The sequence below is a fragment of the Protopterus annectens genome, chromosome 8.part0, assembly GCF_019279795.1.
Source record: "Protopterus annectens isolate FY-2018-M chromosome 8.part0, PAN1.0, whole genome shotgun sequence".
Lineage (NCBI taxonomy): Eukaryota > Metazoa > Chordata > Ceratodontiformes > Protopteridae > Protopterus > Protopterus annectens.
The window spans coordinates 1975114040-1975130433 of NC_056741.1; the positions used below are offsets into that span (position 1 = coordinate 1975114040).

General features: G+C 41.0%; 1 protein-coding gene across 2 annotated transcripts in view; it reads right to left on the bottom strand.

Annotated features, from left to right (window-relative positions):
* Nucleotides 1–16394, bottom strand: part of KATNB1 (katanin regulatory subunit B1) — a 1167103-nt gene that overhangs the window by 987675 nt on the left and 163034 nt on the right. For both annotated transcript variants that reach the window (XM_044081511.1, XM_044081512.1), the window contains one exon: nucleotides 14700–14800. In XM_044081511.1, coding sequence (XP_043937446.1) covers nucleotides 14700–14800 — 101 coding nt within the window. The remainder of the gene's footprint in view (nucleotides 1–14699; nucleotides 14801–16394) is intronic.

A 16394-nucleotide genomic window follows, 5' to 3' on the forward strand; every position in this document is an offset into this window, starting at 1 on the left:
AGATAAAGGGTTGTGAAGATCACAAACAGGTTTAGAAAAAAAAAGATGACCTGATTTTCAAGCATTTTCTTTCTTTAGTACGAGGAACACCCTTGAATAAAAACCTTTCCCCACATGGGAAGAATGAAATGGTTCTCACACACATTGGGATAGCATGTGATAAACAACCAGTGGAGACAACAGCCTGATATGCAGAATGAGGAATGACCCACTGCAAAGAAAATTTCCTTCCACTGCCATCTGTAACCTTGATGAATGATCTTCAGGACCCATTTGTCTGAAACTATCTGTTGCCAAAGAGAAAAATGGAGATTCAGACTTTCTGGAAGGGAAAATGGGCTAGGATGGCAGGGGGACAAAAGTCTCTTGAAAAGTCATTCAGACTTGTTGGACTGTCCTTGGTTTTGGAAGGTCTGAGACTTGTTTTTGCAAATCCATTACCATTTCTTCTTAAATGTCTGTTTAAATTAATTCTATTGAGGCCATTTATTCTGTTTTTTTTTTGCCAGAACTGTATGAGCAGAATGAAAATCCCTTGGCCAATTTGAAAAGGTGGGGGGGGGGGGCTGAAAAATATTAGACATTCCTTGTATCAGCTTACCCCTTTCATAACATTTTTTGATCACTTCTGTGGACAAACACAATCTCTATCCAAGGGAGAATTTAAAATCTCATTTTTACATCATCTGGAATGTTCTGACAGAATGCAGTCAAGCAAACCTTCTTAAAGGAATACCAGTGCCATAGTCCTGAAAGAAGTATCAGTAGAGTCATACACAGACTCTGCAAACAATGAGTAGTGACCTAAGCAATAGAAGAAGCTACGATGTCCTTACATTCACTGCTGGAGTATTCCTTACTAAATGTGATTCCCTGCTGTGAAGCCCTCCATCCGGTCAGTTTACAAAAGTCTACCATTGCTTTAAGGTACGCTGAACGTCACCTGCGCACTCCTTGTGTAAGGTAGGGCATAAAGGGGACATTCAGGCGTACCGTCCTCAAAACTTCTTTGCCACAAGTCTGAACACTGTTTTAACCACCAGTCTGTTGCATACATCAGTTTGTTTACCATTTTTCTGTTTATTGGCTTTTCTGTGCTTACTCCTGCTTGCTGGAGTCCTCACAGTTTCAGATAAGTACCCAGTTGGGTTTTTGGTTACTTTTTCTGTTTGTTTAGTGCTGTTTGGGGTTAATGTAATCCAGAAAGGGTAAATGCCAGTGTGGGAGACTGATTCCCCATAAAGACCACCACAATAAGTGTCTTTTTTGCCTTGGTGCTGCTCACGACCATACGTCTTTTTCAGTTTGTCAGACTTTTGTCCTCAAAACTCTTTGTAGTAGGCTCTCTTTCTTTTCCCTGTACCTTGGGAACCAGTGACTTAAGCTTCTTGCTCTGGGTACTATGGATGGAACTTCCTGCCTAGTGTGTCAGCCATCCCTCTGCCATGAGTTTCTCCTGAGGTTATTATGCACCCGGAGGCTGATCCGGTTGTTCTGTCAGATTCTTCTACCATGTCTGGGTTGGAGGCCAGTGAGGATCTGGCAGGCAGCACGTCTGACAAGGCTTTGCAGGTGCCCATTTTGGGCATTCAGAGGGAACCACAGTTGACTATTTCTGAGGGTTCTAGTGGGGTTCTGCAGTTTCTCTTTAGGGAAGAGGTTCCTACTGCAGTTGTGGAATGCCATCCTGAGTCTGGGCCTTCTCAGGTTTCCAGGACAGCTGTCCCTTTAAAAAGAAACAGACCATGTTTCTTGTGATCCTAGGGATCCACAAAGTGAGTGGCAGGCCTTTATTCTGAGGTTATTTAATGTCATTGTGGCCTCCTCAAGGGGTTTCAGTTCCTGCTCCTTCTTGGTCCACCTCTTCCGCTAAAAGGCCCAGAAAATAGCATTCTTCTGAGGTGGATTCCGATGATGACTCCCTTGCTTATTCTGCCGAGATTCCTTCTCCTTTAGACTACTTGTCTGAGGAGGAGGATTCTTGTACTCTAGATAATCCCTCTGAGGAAATTTTCTTTGGGGACATGATCTCTAGGACGATGGACTTTTTTTTTTAAGTGGGACTGTGCCCAGGTTTCGGATATCCATAAGGGGTACTATGAGTTACTGTAGATGGAATCTCCTAAACCAGCAGCCATTCCTCCTGTCTTGCCTGCTTTATTGAATGTTTTTTTCCACTGCCTCTAAAGCACTAGATTCTCTGCTCCCTGCTCCCAGGAAGTCTGATCGGTTTTATAGGGTGATTGAGGATTATTCCTTTTTGTTTAAATGTCCTGCTGCTGACCACTCTGTGGTGTCTGTAGCCTCTGATAAGTCATGTCATTTGCTTCCTTCATCCAAGTTACTGTCTTCTGACAAGGACAGTAGGACCATGGGTAGGCTGGGTAAGAAAGTTTATACTTAATCTACCTTAGCTTTTAGGGCTATTAATTATCAGACCCATATCTCTAGGTATGTCTTGGCTCTGCTTTCTCAGGCCTGTCAGGTTCTTTCTGATCTTCCAGACTCTGAGGGTAAATCTTCTGCTCTTTCCTTGCTTGGGACTTCCTCTCAGGAAGTTTGTCATTCTATCAAATGTAGTTATGATGCTGCAGATGCTTCTTCAAGAGCTGCTGCTTCTAGTTCGGTTCTGAGGAGATATTCATGGCTTCAGCTTCAACCTTTGCCTGATGATATTAAGGTCAAGTTGCTGGATGCTCCTCCAGATAATGCTCTTTTGTTTGGTGAAGCATCTGCTGGTTTATTTAAGTCTCTTCAGGACAAGGGGAAAGCTTTACAGGAGCTTAAGCATGTCTTTGTTTCTCCTGTGCCTAAATTTCAGTGGAACTACCCTTCTAAGCCAGCCTTTGTTCATAGGCAGTCTCGCCCTCCTTCTAATTGTGAAAAGGGTAGTAAACGGACTCCTCCTGCTAAGACCAGTCAGACTGCAGTGATTCATAAGCCTTCCTTTCCTGACAAACCAGGTACTGTCTGACTATCCACCCATTCCTAGCTACATTCCTCTTTCTCTTCGCTTTTCTCTTTCTTTTCCTGTTTGGCTCCGGATCACCCAGAATTCTTGGGTTTGGTCAATCTTTCGTCAAGGGTATTTCATGGTCTGGATTTCCCATCCTCCTTTTATGGGCATTCCTCAGCCTCCTCAGGAACAGCTTCCTTTGTTCCCCAAAGGTTCTTCGTGACCTCTTGTCTCAGGGTACTATTCAAGTGCCTGTGTCCCCAAAGGGGAAAGGGTTTTATTCAAGAATATATCTAGTGCCCAGAAAAGAAGGTACTTGGAGACCTATTTTACACCTCTCTCATCTGAGCACCTTTCTGAAGGTGCCTTCCTTTTGGATGTTGTCTCTTCAGTTCCTTTTTTCTCTCTTGCTCCCTCAGATCTTTCTGGTGTCTCTGGTCCTCAAGGATGCTTATCTCCATATTCCAATCCATCCTTTTTTCATGAGATTTTTGTGTTTCTCTGTTGCTTCCTGGCATTTTTATTTCTGTGCTTTGCCCTTTGGCCTTCCTACTGCCCCAAGGCTGTTCACCAAATGCCTCGTTCATGTGATTGCCTTTTAAAGGCTTCAAGGGATCCAAATCTTTCCTTATTTGGACAACCTGTTGATTCAGGCATCTATGCCAGAGGTCCTTTTGCAAAATCTTCATTTTACCATTTCTCTTCTTCAGAGTCTGGGGATCACAATAAACTTCAACAAGTCTTCCCTGACTCCTTCGCAGGATCATGTCTTTCTGGGTTGCTGGTTTCAAATGGTGTCATTGGTAACATTCCTGCCTCCTCCAAAGGCATTTACTCTCATTTCTTTCTTTCAAACTCTTCTTCCCTTGGCCTCCATTTCAGCCAGGGAGTTTGAGAGCTCTGGGGTTCATGGCTTCCGCCATTCCGATGCTTCCTCTGGCCAAACTCCACATGAATAAGTTCCAGTGGTTTCTGAAGTTCGTGTGGCTTCAGCGTGTGCATCCTCTAGACTTTCCTGTTCCTCTTTTCCTGTGTCTCAAGAAAGAACTTCTGTTGTGGATTCGGCAGTTGTCTCTGAATCCAGGGCTCCCTTTTCAGCCTCCACTTCCCTCTCAGGATCTGTTCACAGACGCTTCAGATGTGGGATGTGGAGCAGCTTTTGCCTCCTTGAGGGTTCAGGGAGTGTGGTAGTCTCATCAGCGGAAGGAGCACATCAACATCAAAGAGATGAGGGCTCAAATGCTGGCTCTTCAGACCTTTCATCCTCTCTTCTCTGCAGGGCCTCTCAAGGTATTTATGGACAATACCACAGTCATGTGGTATATCAACAAACCGGGGGGAACAAGATCCTACCGTCTTTGCCAGCTGGTACTTCTGGTATGGGATCTGGCTATCCAATATCATGCAACTCTTCAGGCAGTTTACATGGCAGTTTACATTCTTTCAGATCAAAACATTGTGGCAGACAATCTGAGCAGGTCCTTCACTCAATCCCATGAATGGATGCTTCACAGGGATGTGTTTCTGGACATTGTCCACCAGTGGGGTACTCCTCAAGTAGATCTCTTTGCATCGTCTCTAAACGGACAACTTCCTCTGTTTTGTGCCACAGTCCCAGGTCCTCTGGTATGGAAGGTTGACGCCCTCTCATTTTCTTGGAAGGAGATGTTTCTTTATGCATTCCCTCCCCTTCCTTTCATTCCAAGAGTCCTTTTCAAGATTCAAAAGGATGCTCCCAAAATCTTGTTGGCAACTCCCTTTTGGCCACAACAGCATTAGTTCCCTCTACTTCTGCATCTAGCCAGGGGCAATCATCACAAGTTACCTCACAGGGTGGATCTCCTCACACAAGATGAGGGGTCTCTCATCCATCCCCACCTGTCCACACTTCAACTGACAACGTAGGCGACAGGGTTTTGATTCCTCATTGACATCTCTTTTCTGAGGACATGCTGCAGGTCCTGCAGGAGGCCAGAAAACCTACTTATCTAAATGAAAGAGGTTTTCTATTTGGTGTCTTTCTCATCAACTGGAACAACTTTCTGTGGATGTTCCTTTGGTTCTTTCTTATTTGTGTGAGTTGCTCAATGCTGGTTTGGCCTATTCTTCTATTAAGGCCCACTTATCAGCTATTTTTTGCTTGTCTGCCTTTAACTCACCGTTAGCTTTTAGATTTGAGGCTAAGCAATTTCTTAAGGGTGTCCCTAATATTAGACCCCCCAGGAAGTCTGTTCCTCTTCCCTGGGATCTTAATTTTGCTCTGGAAAAAATTGACTCGGGCTCCTTTTAAGCCTGTTGTTTCAGCTTCCTTGCAATATTGTTCTTGGAATTCTTGGAAGACAGTTCTATTGTTAGCTCTTACTTCTGCCAGACGGGTGTCCGAGTTGCAAGCCCTTATGGCTTCTCCATCTTTTTTTGATATTTCATGAGGACAGGGTGTCCTTGCATACTAACAGCAAATACTACTTAAAAAAAACCAAAAAAAATAAAATAATAAAATACCACTAAGACCACCAATCCAGGAAGTAACTGAATTTAACGAAACACTTTGTGCCTCGGCTTGCACAGCCTTCCAAGAGTAAAAACACTACAAAATACTGTTTGCTTACATACAGCATATTGCACAAAACAATTAATCAATTAAGCATACAATTCAAATCACATATTTCCAATTACATTCTTTGTTGAGTCCCTGAGGCTCCAAAGTACCATACTTTAAAATCAGCAGGGTTTCTTTTTTTCAAGAGTTTGTTTTTTAAACACACACATTCACCTATGCCAACTTGAAGTTTCTCCAAGACACAACCCCTAAGAGAATCAGGGTTAGAGCTGTGTGCCATCAAAAAATTCTTATTTTCTGATAGATTTACTTATGTTCCATTTAAAAAAATATTTTTTTAATGTTCAATGGAAACATTTTCCAGCAATTACAGGGTGCTGCCATGGAGGTGGCTTTTATCCCCATGTATACCAATTTAGTCATGGCTAAACTTGAAGATGACTTTATTTATAGACATGATTTTTTCAGATCAAAAGTTATTTTATATTTTAGATTTATTGATGATGTTATTTTTTTATGTCAAGGAAGCCAGACAGAGGCCCTTGGGGTTTGTTAATAACCTACAATCTAATACTATGTATGGGCTTAAGCTTTGATAGTATACAGCTTAGCCCACAAGTGAATTTCTTGGATATAAGCTTAGTTGGGTCTACTAGTAGTTTCTATAGGAAATTTGAACATAGAAATGTATTTTCATATGGGAACAGCTGTCACCCCAAACATTTGGTCAAAGTACTGCCCTTTAATGAATTCCTACGAATTCATAGGCTATGTAGCCTTGATATGAGCTTTGATTTAGAGATAGCTGAAGCAGCAAAAATGTTTATTAAAAGAGGCTATGATGTCCAGCTGGCCAGGGAAGCTAAACAAAACATTATGGACATGAGGTATTCTGTTAACTCTCAGGGAGATTCTCATTATGTCCGTGCTAGTGGAAAATACAGTGTTTGTATGGGCGGAAATAAATCCACCAGTACAGCTCTGAACAGTGGAGAGCAGAAGAAAGTTTTCTTGGTGACAACTTATAATGCTATAACTGAGGAAATAGTTTAAAAAGTACTTAGCTTGTGGCCAATGCTCCTAAGGGATACAATTTTGAACTCTATACTACACAATTTTATGAGTATTGCATATAAAAGTGCTAGGAATGTGTCTGATATTCTGGTACGTAACCAATTTTGTTTAGTAGATGTTAAGGTCAGTCAGAGCTTAAGCATGAATAAAGGCACTGTTCCATGTGATGGTTGTTCCATCTGTCAATATGTAGTAAGCTCTTTTCCCTACATTAATGGCATCAAGTTTACAGCTAGGCATGAATACAGTTGTAACACGGAGGGGTTAGTGTATGTGCTGAGGTGTGGATGTAAGACGTTTTACATAGGGGAAACCTATAGGAGTTTTAGGGTCAGGTTGCAGGAACATATTAAGGACATAAAAAAATTAGAGTCCCCTTGGGAGTCATTTTTTGATAGCACACAACTCTAACCTTGAGTCTCTTAGGGGTTGAGTCTTGGAGAAACTGCAAGTTGGCATAGGTGAATGTGTGTCTTTAAAAAACAAACTCTTGAAAAAAGAAATCCTACTGATTTTAAAGTATGGTACTTTGGAGCCTCAGGGACTCAACAAAGAATGTAATTGGAAGTATGTGATTTGAATTGTATGCTTAACTGATTAATTGTTTTGTGCAATATGCTGTACATAAGCAAACAGTATTTTGTAGTGTTTTTATTCTTGGAAGGATGTGCAAGCCGAGGCCCTAAGTGTTTCATTAAATTCACTTGCTTCTTGGATCGGTGGTTTTGGTGGTATTTTATTGTCCTTGCATACTAATCCTTCTTTCATGCCCAAGGTGGTTAATGAGTTGTAACTTACTCAGTCTACAAAATGAGTCTATATTACCAAATCTATGCGGCAGAAACCCGAACACCATTTCATCGACACATGTGTGTCCAACTCCCAGGTAACCGAATGGCCAGACAACCGATTTTTTTTCCCGGGGAAAACAATCAGTAGGCCAACTACATATGACACACCAGTACAAACATTAAAAAGTGGGGGGGCTTCGCTCCCCCCACACCCCTCAATGTGGCAGACTTTGCCCCACACCCCCTAACTAAATATACTAACTCCGAGATCGCACTACAGTGGGGGGAAAAGGCAAATTCACAGCGACGGCCTTCACGGCTGCAGTATTCACTCCCTCCCTCCATCCTCCTGGTCTTTTTCCCTTCTTAGCTGTGCAGATTCTCCTTGGTTTTCCTTGGACTGCCGCTCCTACTGGGGCAATCTAAGGATGGTACACCTAAACATCACCTTTACTTAAGCAAGGAGTGCGCAGGTGACGTTCAGTGTACCTTAAATCAATGGTAAACTTTTGTAAACTGGCCGGGCGGAGAGCTTCACGGCAGGGAATCTCATTAGTAAGGAATACTGTAGCAGTGAAAGCAAGAACATTTACCGTTATGGTAAGATTTACACAACTGTACTTTATCTAAAGCAGATTTTTCTTCACAAGAAGAAACTGTAGATAAAACATACCTCATACTTTCACAATTTTTCAGAGCAAACTTTAACATGTGAACCTGACAATTCAAAATTCAGAAAAAATTTGCAGAAGAATACACTTTTCCAGATCTATCAGTAATTTTCCCATCCTGATTAGAAAGAGTAGGATTTGAATTAACTAAGTGCTTAGCAACAGTGGAATCTACTAAGGTTATAGCTGCTGTGTCAGATTTGGGAATGGTATGCAAAATCTAATGGATTGAGGTACTTTATACATCCTATCTGCATTTTTAAATACAGCTGGTTGGCTATCAGGAAAATTGCAAGCAGTAAGACACACATCCTCTAAAAGGCATAACTGGCCAACTATTAGGAAAAGTGCAGGCAGTAAGACACACATCCTCTAAAGCAGACAGGACAGGAGGAATGGGTGTAGGTTCGGGAAAAGCCTTCTGTAACAACTCATAGTATTTTCTGAGGGATTGAGAAACCTCAGTGATCTACCACTAAAACCACTAGGTCAGTCTAGCGGTAGTGTCAGAAAAAGAGAAAACAGTCAGAAGCTGAGCTCTCCTCGGAATCTGAATCAGAAATCTGAGGATAAAACTCTGACTCTGTACCTGCATATTCTTGATCATATTGAGAATCTTGAATCTCTTCAGGAAAAGAGGAATCCCTCTTTCTTTTACCAGAAACTACTTTACAAGAAGGATCAATAGCCTGAATTAAACAGTGAGCCAGTCCCAGTAAATTACTGCTATCCAAAGAAATTTGAGGAGGGGTAGATACATGCTTGTTTTTTTGTTTCTTTTTGACAGGAAAACTGGGGCAAGCCATGTTAACAATGGAAGCAGCTGCTTTCTCAGGGATGGGCACAGCATTCTGACACAACAGGGAAACCTTCCCCTGTTCCCTCTCCCAGGGCTGACAAGAGTAGCTCTCCCTTGCCCACTGAGGAGACTCCAACAGAGATGCAGTAGACATGGCCACCCTGTGGTCCATAGGGCCTGTAGGTGCTACCCAGAGGGAACAGGGTACAAGGTGAGTAGTCTGAGGTACAACAAATGGCCGCAGCAGACACACCCACCTGCCGCCAAGGGAAATTGCTAACTTACTGTGGTGGCAAAGGCTGTTTGCTTAACTTTTTCTTTTCGTGGCTAAAATAAGGACCAAACATGGAACTGGTAGTTTTTGTTCAATGGTCCAACAGAAAATGGTGCCTCTTCCCAGGGAAGACAAGCAACAAATACCAGTAAAACTAGCAGTCCACAAAAATTACCTTTTTGACAGAAAAAAAAAAACACACAATGGAAAAATAAAACAACTTCTCCACAGAAAATGTTTTCAGTTAGTATACATTATTTTAAAAAATGTCAGAAACAAATGCGTGCTCTATTTAAAAGAAAAATACTGTCGAGACAGTCTATTACATAACACTCCTAGCTTTAAAATAACTTTCCTGAAGAAAAAAATAATAAAACATTAATAAAATTTAAGAACATGGAACATTTTTATCTGCCCAGCAAAGAAAAACACAAGCTACCCATCGATCCTCAAAAGCCACACAGGAGTATTTTCTTTAAAGACTGTAAAGGTCTGAAGGACTTTGCACCCAAACTTGTTTTTTTAGTCACCTCAGCTAAAGCTGCTTGGCAGCTTAGCTGTGTGGAAGGTGCCCTAAAGCTTTGGAAGCTGGCTAGCCATCATATCCTTGGCAGGATATAACCCATACAGCTATGACTACTCAGCAGTCAATATGAAGAACATTGAGTAGTTTCTCCAGTCAGTAATGGACACAGCCTCAGATTACTGGTAAGGAAGAAAGGTGCCAAGATGTTGGGTCATTTGAGAAATATGTAGAGTGGAAGAAAATAGCAATGCTACAGAATGTGCCCACAAGAGAACATACTCATCCTGAAGAGGGGAGCTTCAACTTCATCTCAATGCTCATGCCTAAGAATTTTTCAAATATTCAGCTCAAACACTATCATTAGCAAATGGTGAAAACATAGTTATCTGTAATATGTATAAGAATCAATCAGAATATATTAAACAAGACTGGGAAATGAGAATGGAAAGGCCATAAAAAATAAAAGAATATGTGGAAGTGTTTACACAGGTATTTTGTACCCCAAGCAGACTTCAGAGAATTTTTCACAAGCAGGCAGCAATTGCTGAAGATGAGATGGGAAAGGCAGGGGTATCTGGCAACAATTTTATTTTGGGGGGGGGTAATAAGCTGGTGGTTTTAGAAATTCCCTATAGGGTACTTTGTCAGAAATGATGGGGGAGCAAATAGTTTTAACTAACGACATGATTCTTTTGATGTAGGATATAGAAACTGAATCCCCTAAAGGCAGTAAGCCCCTACTAAGTTACACGCTGTTGGCGTCCAGAAAGCAATTACTAGGAAATGGAAATCAAAAATAAAACCAGCTATAACAGAATTGCTAAATGTTGTAAAGGAAAGGAGATAAAATAACTTTAGGTGGGACCTTGAGAAAAGGGAAGGAGTAAGTTACATAGGAATAAACGGAAACTGTGGGATCAATATACAGAGAATAATGCTTTGGAGGAGTGGTATTTCAGGGTAATCAGGACTTAATTACTCAGTTTAACATTACATAGTTTGCACAAGACAAAATTTCTCTCTCTAAAGACTGTACAAAAAAAAAAAAAATTATTGTACTGATTTGTTTTCACCTTTATAACTGAGTGTGTACTCGGGTCACTATGCTACGTGTAATATCTATACACACTATGTTAAAAAAAACATACAAGTTACTGAAAAACTGCAGTGTTACTAAAAGCAAGTGCAGTGTACATAAAAGCTTATGAAACTGTAAATCAGATAAATGAAAATCAAATAAATGAAACTAACACACCGAACAGAACTTAATTTTATACACAGCATTATTGTGCTTGGTTATTGTAAAACCAAAACTGAGCTTACAAGAGATCATAAAGCAAGCACAATGGCAGATAATTACAAGAAACCCAAGCAATACTACGCTCCAGTTCAGACTTTCTTAACCTAACACTGTAGTCCCAAATAAGTGTCTGCATTCATATGTGATTCAAAGAAATGGACCAAGTGAAAACTCCAGCTGGCAGCCATAACACTAGCATAGAGGGGCATAGACCAAACGACCAGACAGCCTAAATTTGATTAGTGGCCTGGTTACATGATGGCGCAGGGGATAGACATGTAAATCCTGGAGTGGTAGTCAGTGTGCTGGGTGCTTCTCTGGCAGAAATCAGAGTTTAGAAGAAAGATGTGCTGGGGGGTGTAGTAACAACAGGGCAAGAGCAAAGGAAGTCATCTTACAGGTTTCATTGAGGGGAGGCATGCACTCAGGCTACTTACCATTGCCTTCCTTGCCTAAAGGTGACATTGGCATATTGAGGAGGGACTTTTAATGTTAGGAAAAAGTTAGGAAGTCCAAGAGTCACTGCCCACCTCAAACTAAGTCACAGATAAAACAACATTTTGGGTGACAGAAGACTTAAGAATTAAGTCAATATACATATTATATAATTTAGTAAAACAAGACATCCCAACTTCAACAGTAAAACAAGAAAATTTGGAAAACCAAAAAGAAAAAAAAATGCAATTGCTGCAATGCATAGTTTGGCTTCAATCAGGTAAACACCCACCACTAAGGGTCATTTAAAACAAGATACTTCCCTGATGTTGAGACATGGACCATTTCCAACTTTCAGCCAGAATCTGGCATAAGACTTTACAAAGTGGGCAAAAAGCACAATGCTGCACTTTAAGAAAGTGAACAGAATAAATAGAAATAGTCATTTCTCGCTTACTTAATCCAAACTTTGTAAGGCATCAAGTGGAAAGGCTGACATGTAAGTGATAAACTTAAAAACTGCTACATTTCTAAATAAGCAACTTGTTTCTCTGGCAAAGCAGAAGAGAAAAATTAAAAAATTGAGGAGGCTTGTGGCAGTGCTTGTGTGAACATTTCAGGGCTTTCCATCTCTTATCAAAACCTATTTTAACTTGTAAATGAATGATCAGTATGATAAGGAATTTTTCTTCTTAAACTACATTGCTGCATTAATAATAAAACCAGTAAAAACAGCATATGAGTTCTTAATGCATCTACTGATCTGTAAAAGGATTGTCCTTGGTGAGTCAATGATTACTATCCTCATCAGTTGGTTTGCAACACTCTTGGAAAATTCTCATACTTATAGGTACATCAGCCCTTCACTAATGCACATCATGATGTTAGAACCAGAAGTGGAGAGCATACATAGTCCCTGAACTAGCCAGTTCATTTATTCCCAACCACTAATGGCACACACATTTCTTCCTAATAGGGAAATAGCACAGATTTGGAAACCACAGTGCTAAAATTATATGAATAAGTACATATATACACACAAACATGACTTGCAGGAAACTACAATATTTGTGCTGATCATAGATGCTGTCCAGACATGAAGGAATGGCAGAAGAGAATCTGTGGCCTACACCAATTAGGTTTGCTCCCAATATTTAAACTTGAGTTTTATAAAAAGGATAAGAATGCATTTGATGTGTCTAATATTGGAAACACTCTGCAGCAGCTGTTGGTTGGACAGGTTGTCCAGACATGACAGTATGACAGGAGGGTGTCAAACTACACCAAGGACATTTGCTCCTCATATTTAAACTTAAATTTTGAGAAAGGGTAAGAATGCAGCTGAAATTCCTAATATGGGAGACCCTCCTCTGTGGGTTTAACACTGGAAAGGATCTCAAAGCAATAAAAATTCCAAAGGAGACAGCAACCAGACGACTGTCAACATATGAAGTTTCAGAAGGCAAATTCAGTCCATGTTATAATGCTTGGTGAATGTGGGAAACCATGACCAATTGGGCAAATACAAATGTCCACAAATGACAGACACTGGAAATAAGCACTGGAAGTAACCATTCCTCTAATGAAGCAGTCTGACAGTACAACTTGCTGGCAAAAGATAATGCAGTTAGCAACCAACTTTAAAAAGTGTTTGTATGACAGCTGCCCCCCCCACACACACATATATACACACACACACACACACACACACACACACACACACACACACACACACACGAGAAGGAGATGAAATATCAGCTGACAGAAGTTTCTGGTGGAAGAAATAAGACTATTACGGAGCATACAGTGGACTATAACAGCTTTAAGGTTTTCCCAAACAGCAGTCATTGAGGGGAGCAGTAGGGTGAGTAGTTTTCTATCAGGCTCTGTGATAACAAATAACCCATCCTTTCTCTTTCCATATAAGTTAGCAAGGAAGGAGTATTTTGCCTTCACATAACTGCAAACTGGGCATTCTTCCACAAGGATGATATGCATAAGGTTAAATGTGCAACAGACGGGTGTCAAGTGTCAGCACCAGCATCTACCAACAATACAGAAGGAACCTGAAAGACCTGCACTGGGCCTTCTGCTTGCAGTAGACAATGCTTCCAATCAAGGAGAGGTCCCCACCAGACTTCATTTCAGGGCTTAGACTTCAGACAGTTACATGATGGCCCTGTCTGTGAAGGATCTACTGCATCCTCTTTGCCAAGCACTGCTGAATTCAGAAGACCTGGCAAAAACAGTCTTTAGGCCACAGTGCTGCCAAAACGCTAGGGTCAGATGATTCCAGAGACTGCTCATTATGATCATGTAGATCACATGCTAGTTCTGACTAATCAACCAAGGCAAGGGCAATGCTCACACTCAAGGATGCATATTCTTACTGTGGCTGTTGAAGGTGCAACTTTCTCAGGTTGCTCATCATCTGTCAAAGCAGGCAACAGGTATGAACTTGAAGCCTTGCTACTTGGTGATAATGCAACACATGAGGAAAGGAAACTGCCTTTAGAACAGACTTGTCTTCAGGGTGACAAGATGGTTATTTGCCCTACATTTCTCCAACACTTTGATGGTGTTGTGGGAAAGGCAAGGAACTGTGCATACACAGCTCTCCCACTAATCCTCTTGCGAGGAATTTTCAACTGCTGCCACCCACTGACTAGTAAGACAGGCCAGAAGTTTCTTCCTCCTGCATCTACAGGTGGTCAGGTTGAACTGTTGAAACTTGCAGCAATGCTTCATTGCCAAACAGAGTGCCTCTGTGGGTCCTGATTTACAATCTTATGAGCAAATAAACACTTAGAAGGTTTTCGTGCTTTATGCATTAAATGGCAGAACTTGTGCACACTGAACATCAAGCTCAAGATCTGAACTGTGTGAACAGCAGGAAAGAATTGGCAGGCTCAGGGGCCATTTAAAATTTCCTGATGTAGTGTATGATGTCAAAACGTTTGCCATTGTTGGTCATGTATGTCCCTATGCATTGAGATTCAAAAAATGATGAATTAATCAAAACCACCAAGACAGTCTCTAATATTAGCGCTGAAGTCCTAACACTAATTTCTAATCTAAGTAAATATACACATAAAACAATCATCCTAAGAGGAAGCAAACTCTACTATTACTTTTCATTAAGAGCCACCAAACTGGGGTGCTGCATTGATCTTAACAAAGATGAATGATGAAGACCAGTACCAGTAAATGTCAAAATAAACAATGAATGACAGACACCGCTTTAAAAAAGGGGACATCATGTGATAAAATGACAAAAGGGCTTGTAGATTTAAAACTACATTTTAATTCTTACCTTAATATTGGTGTCCATAGAACCAGATGCAACAAACTCTCCATACGGATGAAAATCAAGACTACAGATGTTGGCTTTGTGTCCACTTAAGGTGCGGAGACCTAAGAAAAACAAAAAAAAAGAAGTTATATACTCACCATAACGTTCCATGTTTGTAGTCCATCTTGCCTTTCGTTCTTACATATGGGTTCAAAGCTGATCCTCGGCTCCAACTCGGCCTATTACAATGCTCAAAGTCTCTTAGTTGGCTTGTGGCTAGGTAGGTATCCCATAGTGCACTAGTGCAATCCCCAGATCTTGTCTGTTGCCAAACTATAGAAAGATGGAAATAAAGTTATCCAGAAAGAACAACAATAATGAAAGGTCTCCACCCTACCAAGGTAACACTATCCTGTTTCCAGATCCTTCCAGGACAGGGGTAGGTGGGTGGGTTCATAAGAATGAAGGGAGAGATGGACTACAAACATGGAATGTTATGCTGAGTACATAACTTCTTCATGTTCTGTAGTCCTATCTCACCTTCATTCTTACATATGGGACAGCGTCCCTAGCACCTTATTCTTGGGTGGGTCATGGGGATATACTCCTGAGTACCGTGGAACCAAAGGAGGCTCTACCCCTTGAGGTCAGATCTAATTTGTAATGAGTAATAAAGGTATGAGGGGTAGCCCAAGTTGCTGCTGCAGAGATACTGTCAATTGGAATTCTGGCTTGGAAAGCAGCAGATATAAACTGGGATCTTGTAGAATGAGCCTTAATTTTGAACGGTAGAGTCTTTCCATTGGAGGAGTAAATGAAGGAAATACAGCTCTAAATCCAATTAGATAGGGTCACTTTAGAGACTGGCAGACCTATTCTAGATCCAGAAAAGGATACAAACAATTGATCTGACTTTCTGAGTTCCTTAGTTCTGTGAAGGTAGAACCGTAACTGCCTGTGAACATCAAGTTGATGAAATTTGTATTCCGCAGTGTTGGAATGATTAGGGAAAAACACAGTTAATTCTATGGTTTGGTTCAAATTAGTGTAAGGGCAAACTTTAGGGATAAAGAAAGAATTTGTATGAAGGGAAACTCTGTCTTTGTGGAAAATCAAATAAGGAGGCTTAATCGACAGTGCTTGTAACTCTGATATTCGTCTAGCTGACGTGATGGCTACTAGAAATAAGGTCTTCCAAGACAGAAACTTCAGTAGACATGAATGTGTGGGTTCAAAGGGCGGGGAAGTTAATTTGGACAGAACGAAGTTTAGATCTCAAGGAGATACAGGTTCCTGAAAGGGAGGTCTCAACAAAGTAGCGCCTTTAAGGAAGGTTTTATATAATCTGTGGGGCATCAGGATAGATTTATGTTGTCCCAAATGAAAGTTAGATATCACTGCCAATTGGACCCTAATTGCGGCAGCAGCTGATCCCTGATGGAAAAGTTCAGACAAAAATTCTAAAACCATAGGGATGGATGCTGTGTAAGGATCTACAGTTCTTTCTTTAGCCCAGATAGAAAACTTTCTCCATTTGCTAGTGTATAACTTCCTAGTGGAAGGTTTATACCGAAAACATAAGGATGTGGGTCACAGCAGGTGAAAAATCATGAAGCCTGACTAGGGATGGAAGTGGAGCAGCCATGCTGTCAAGTTGAGAGTGTGGAGGCAGGGGTGAAGGAAGCCTGACATGTGATTCAAGAGGTCTGGCATTGG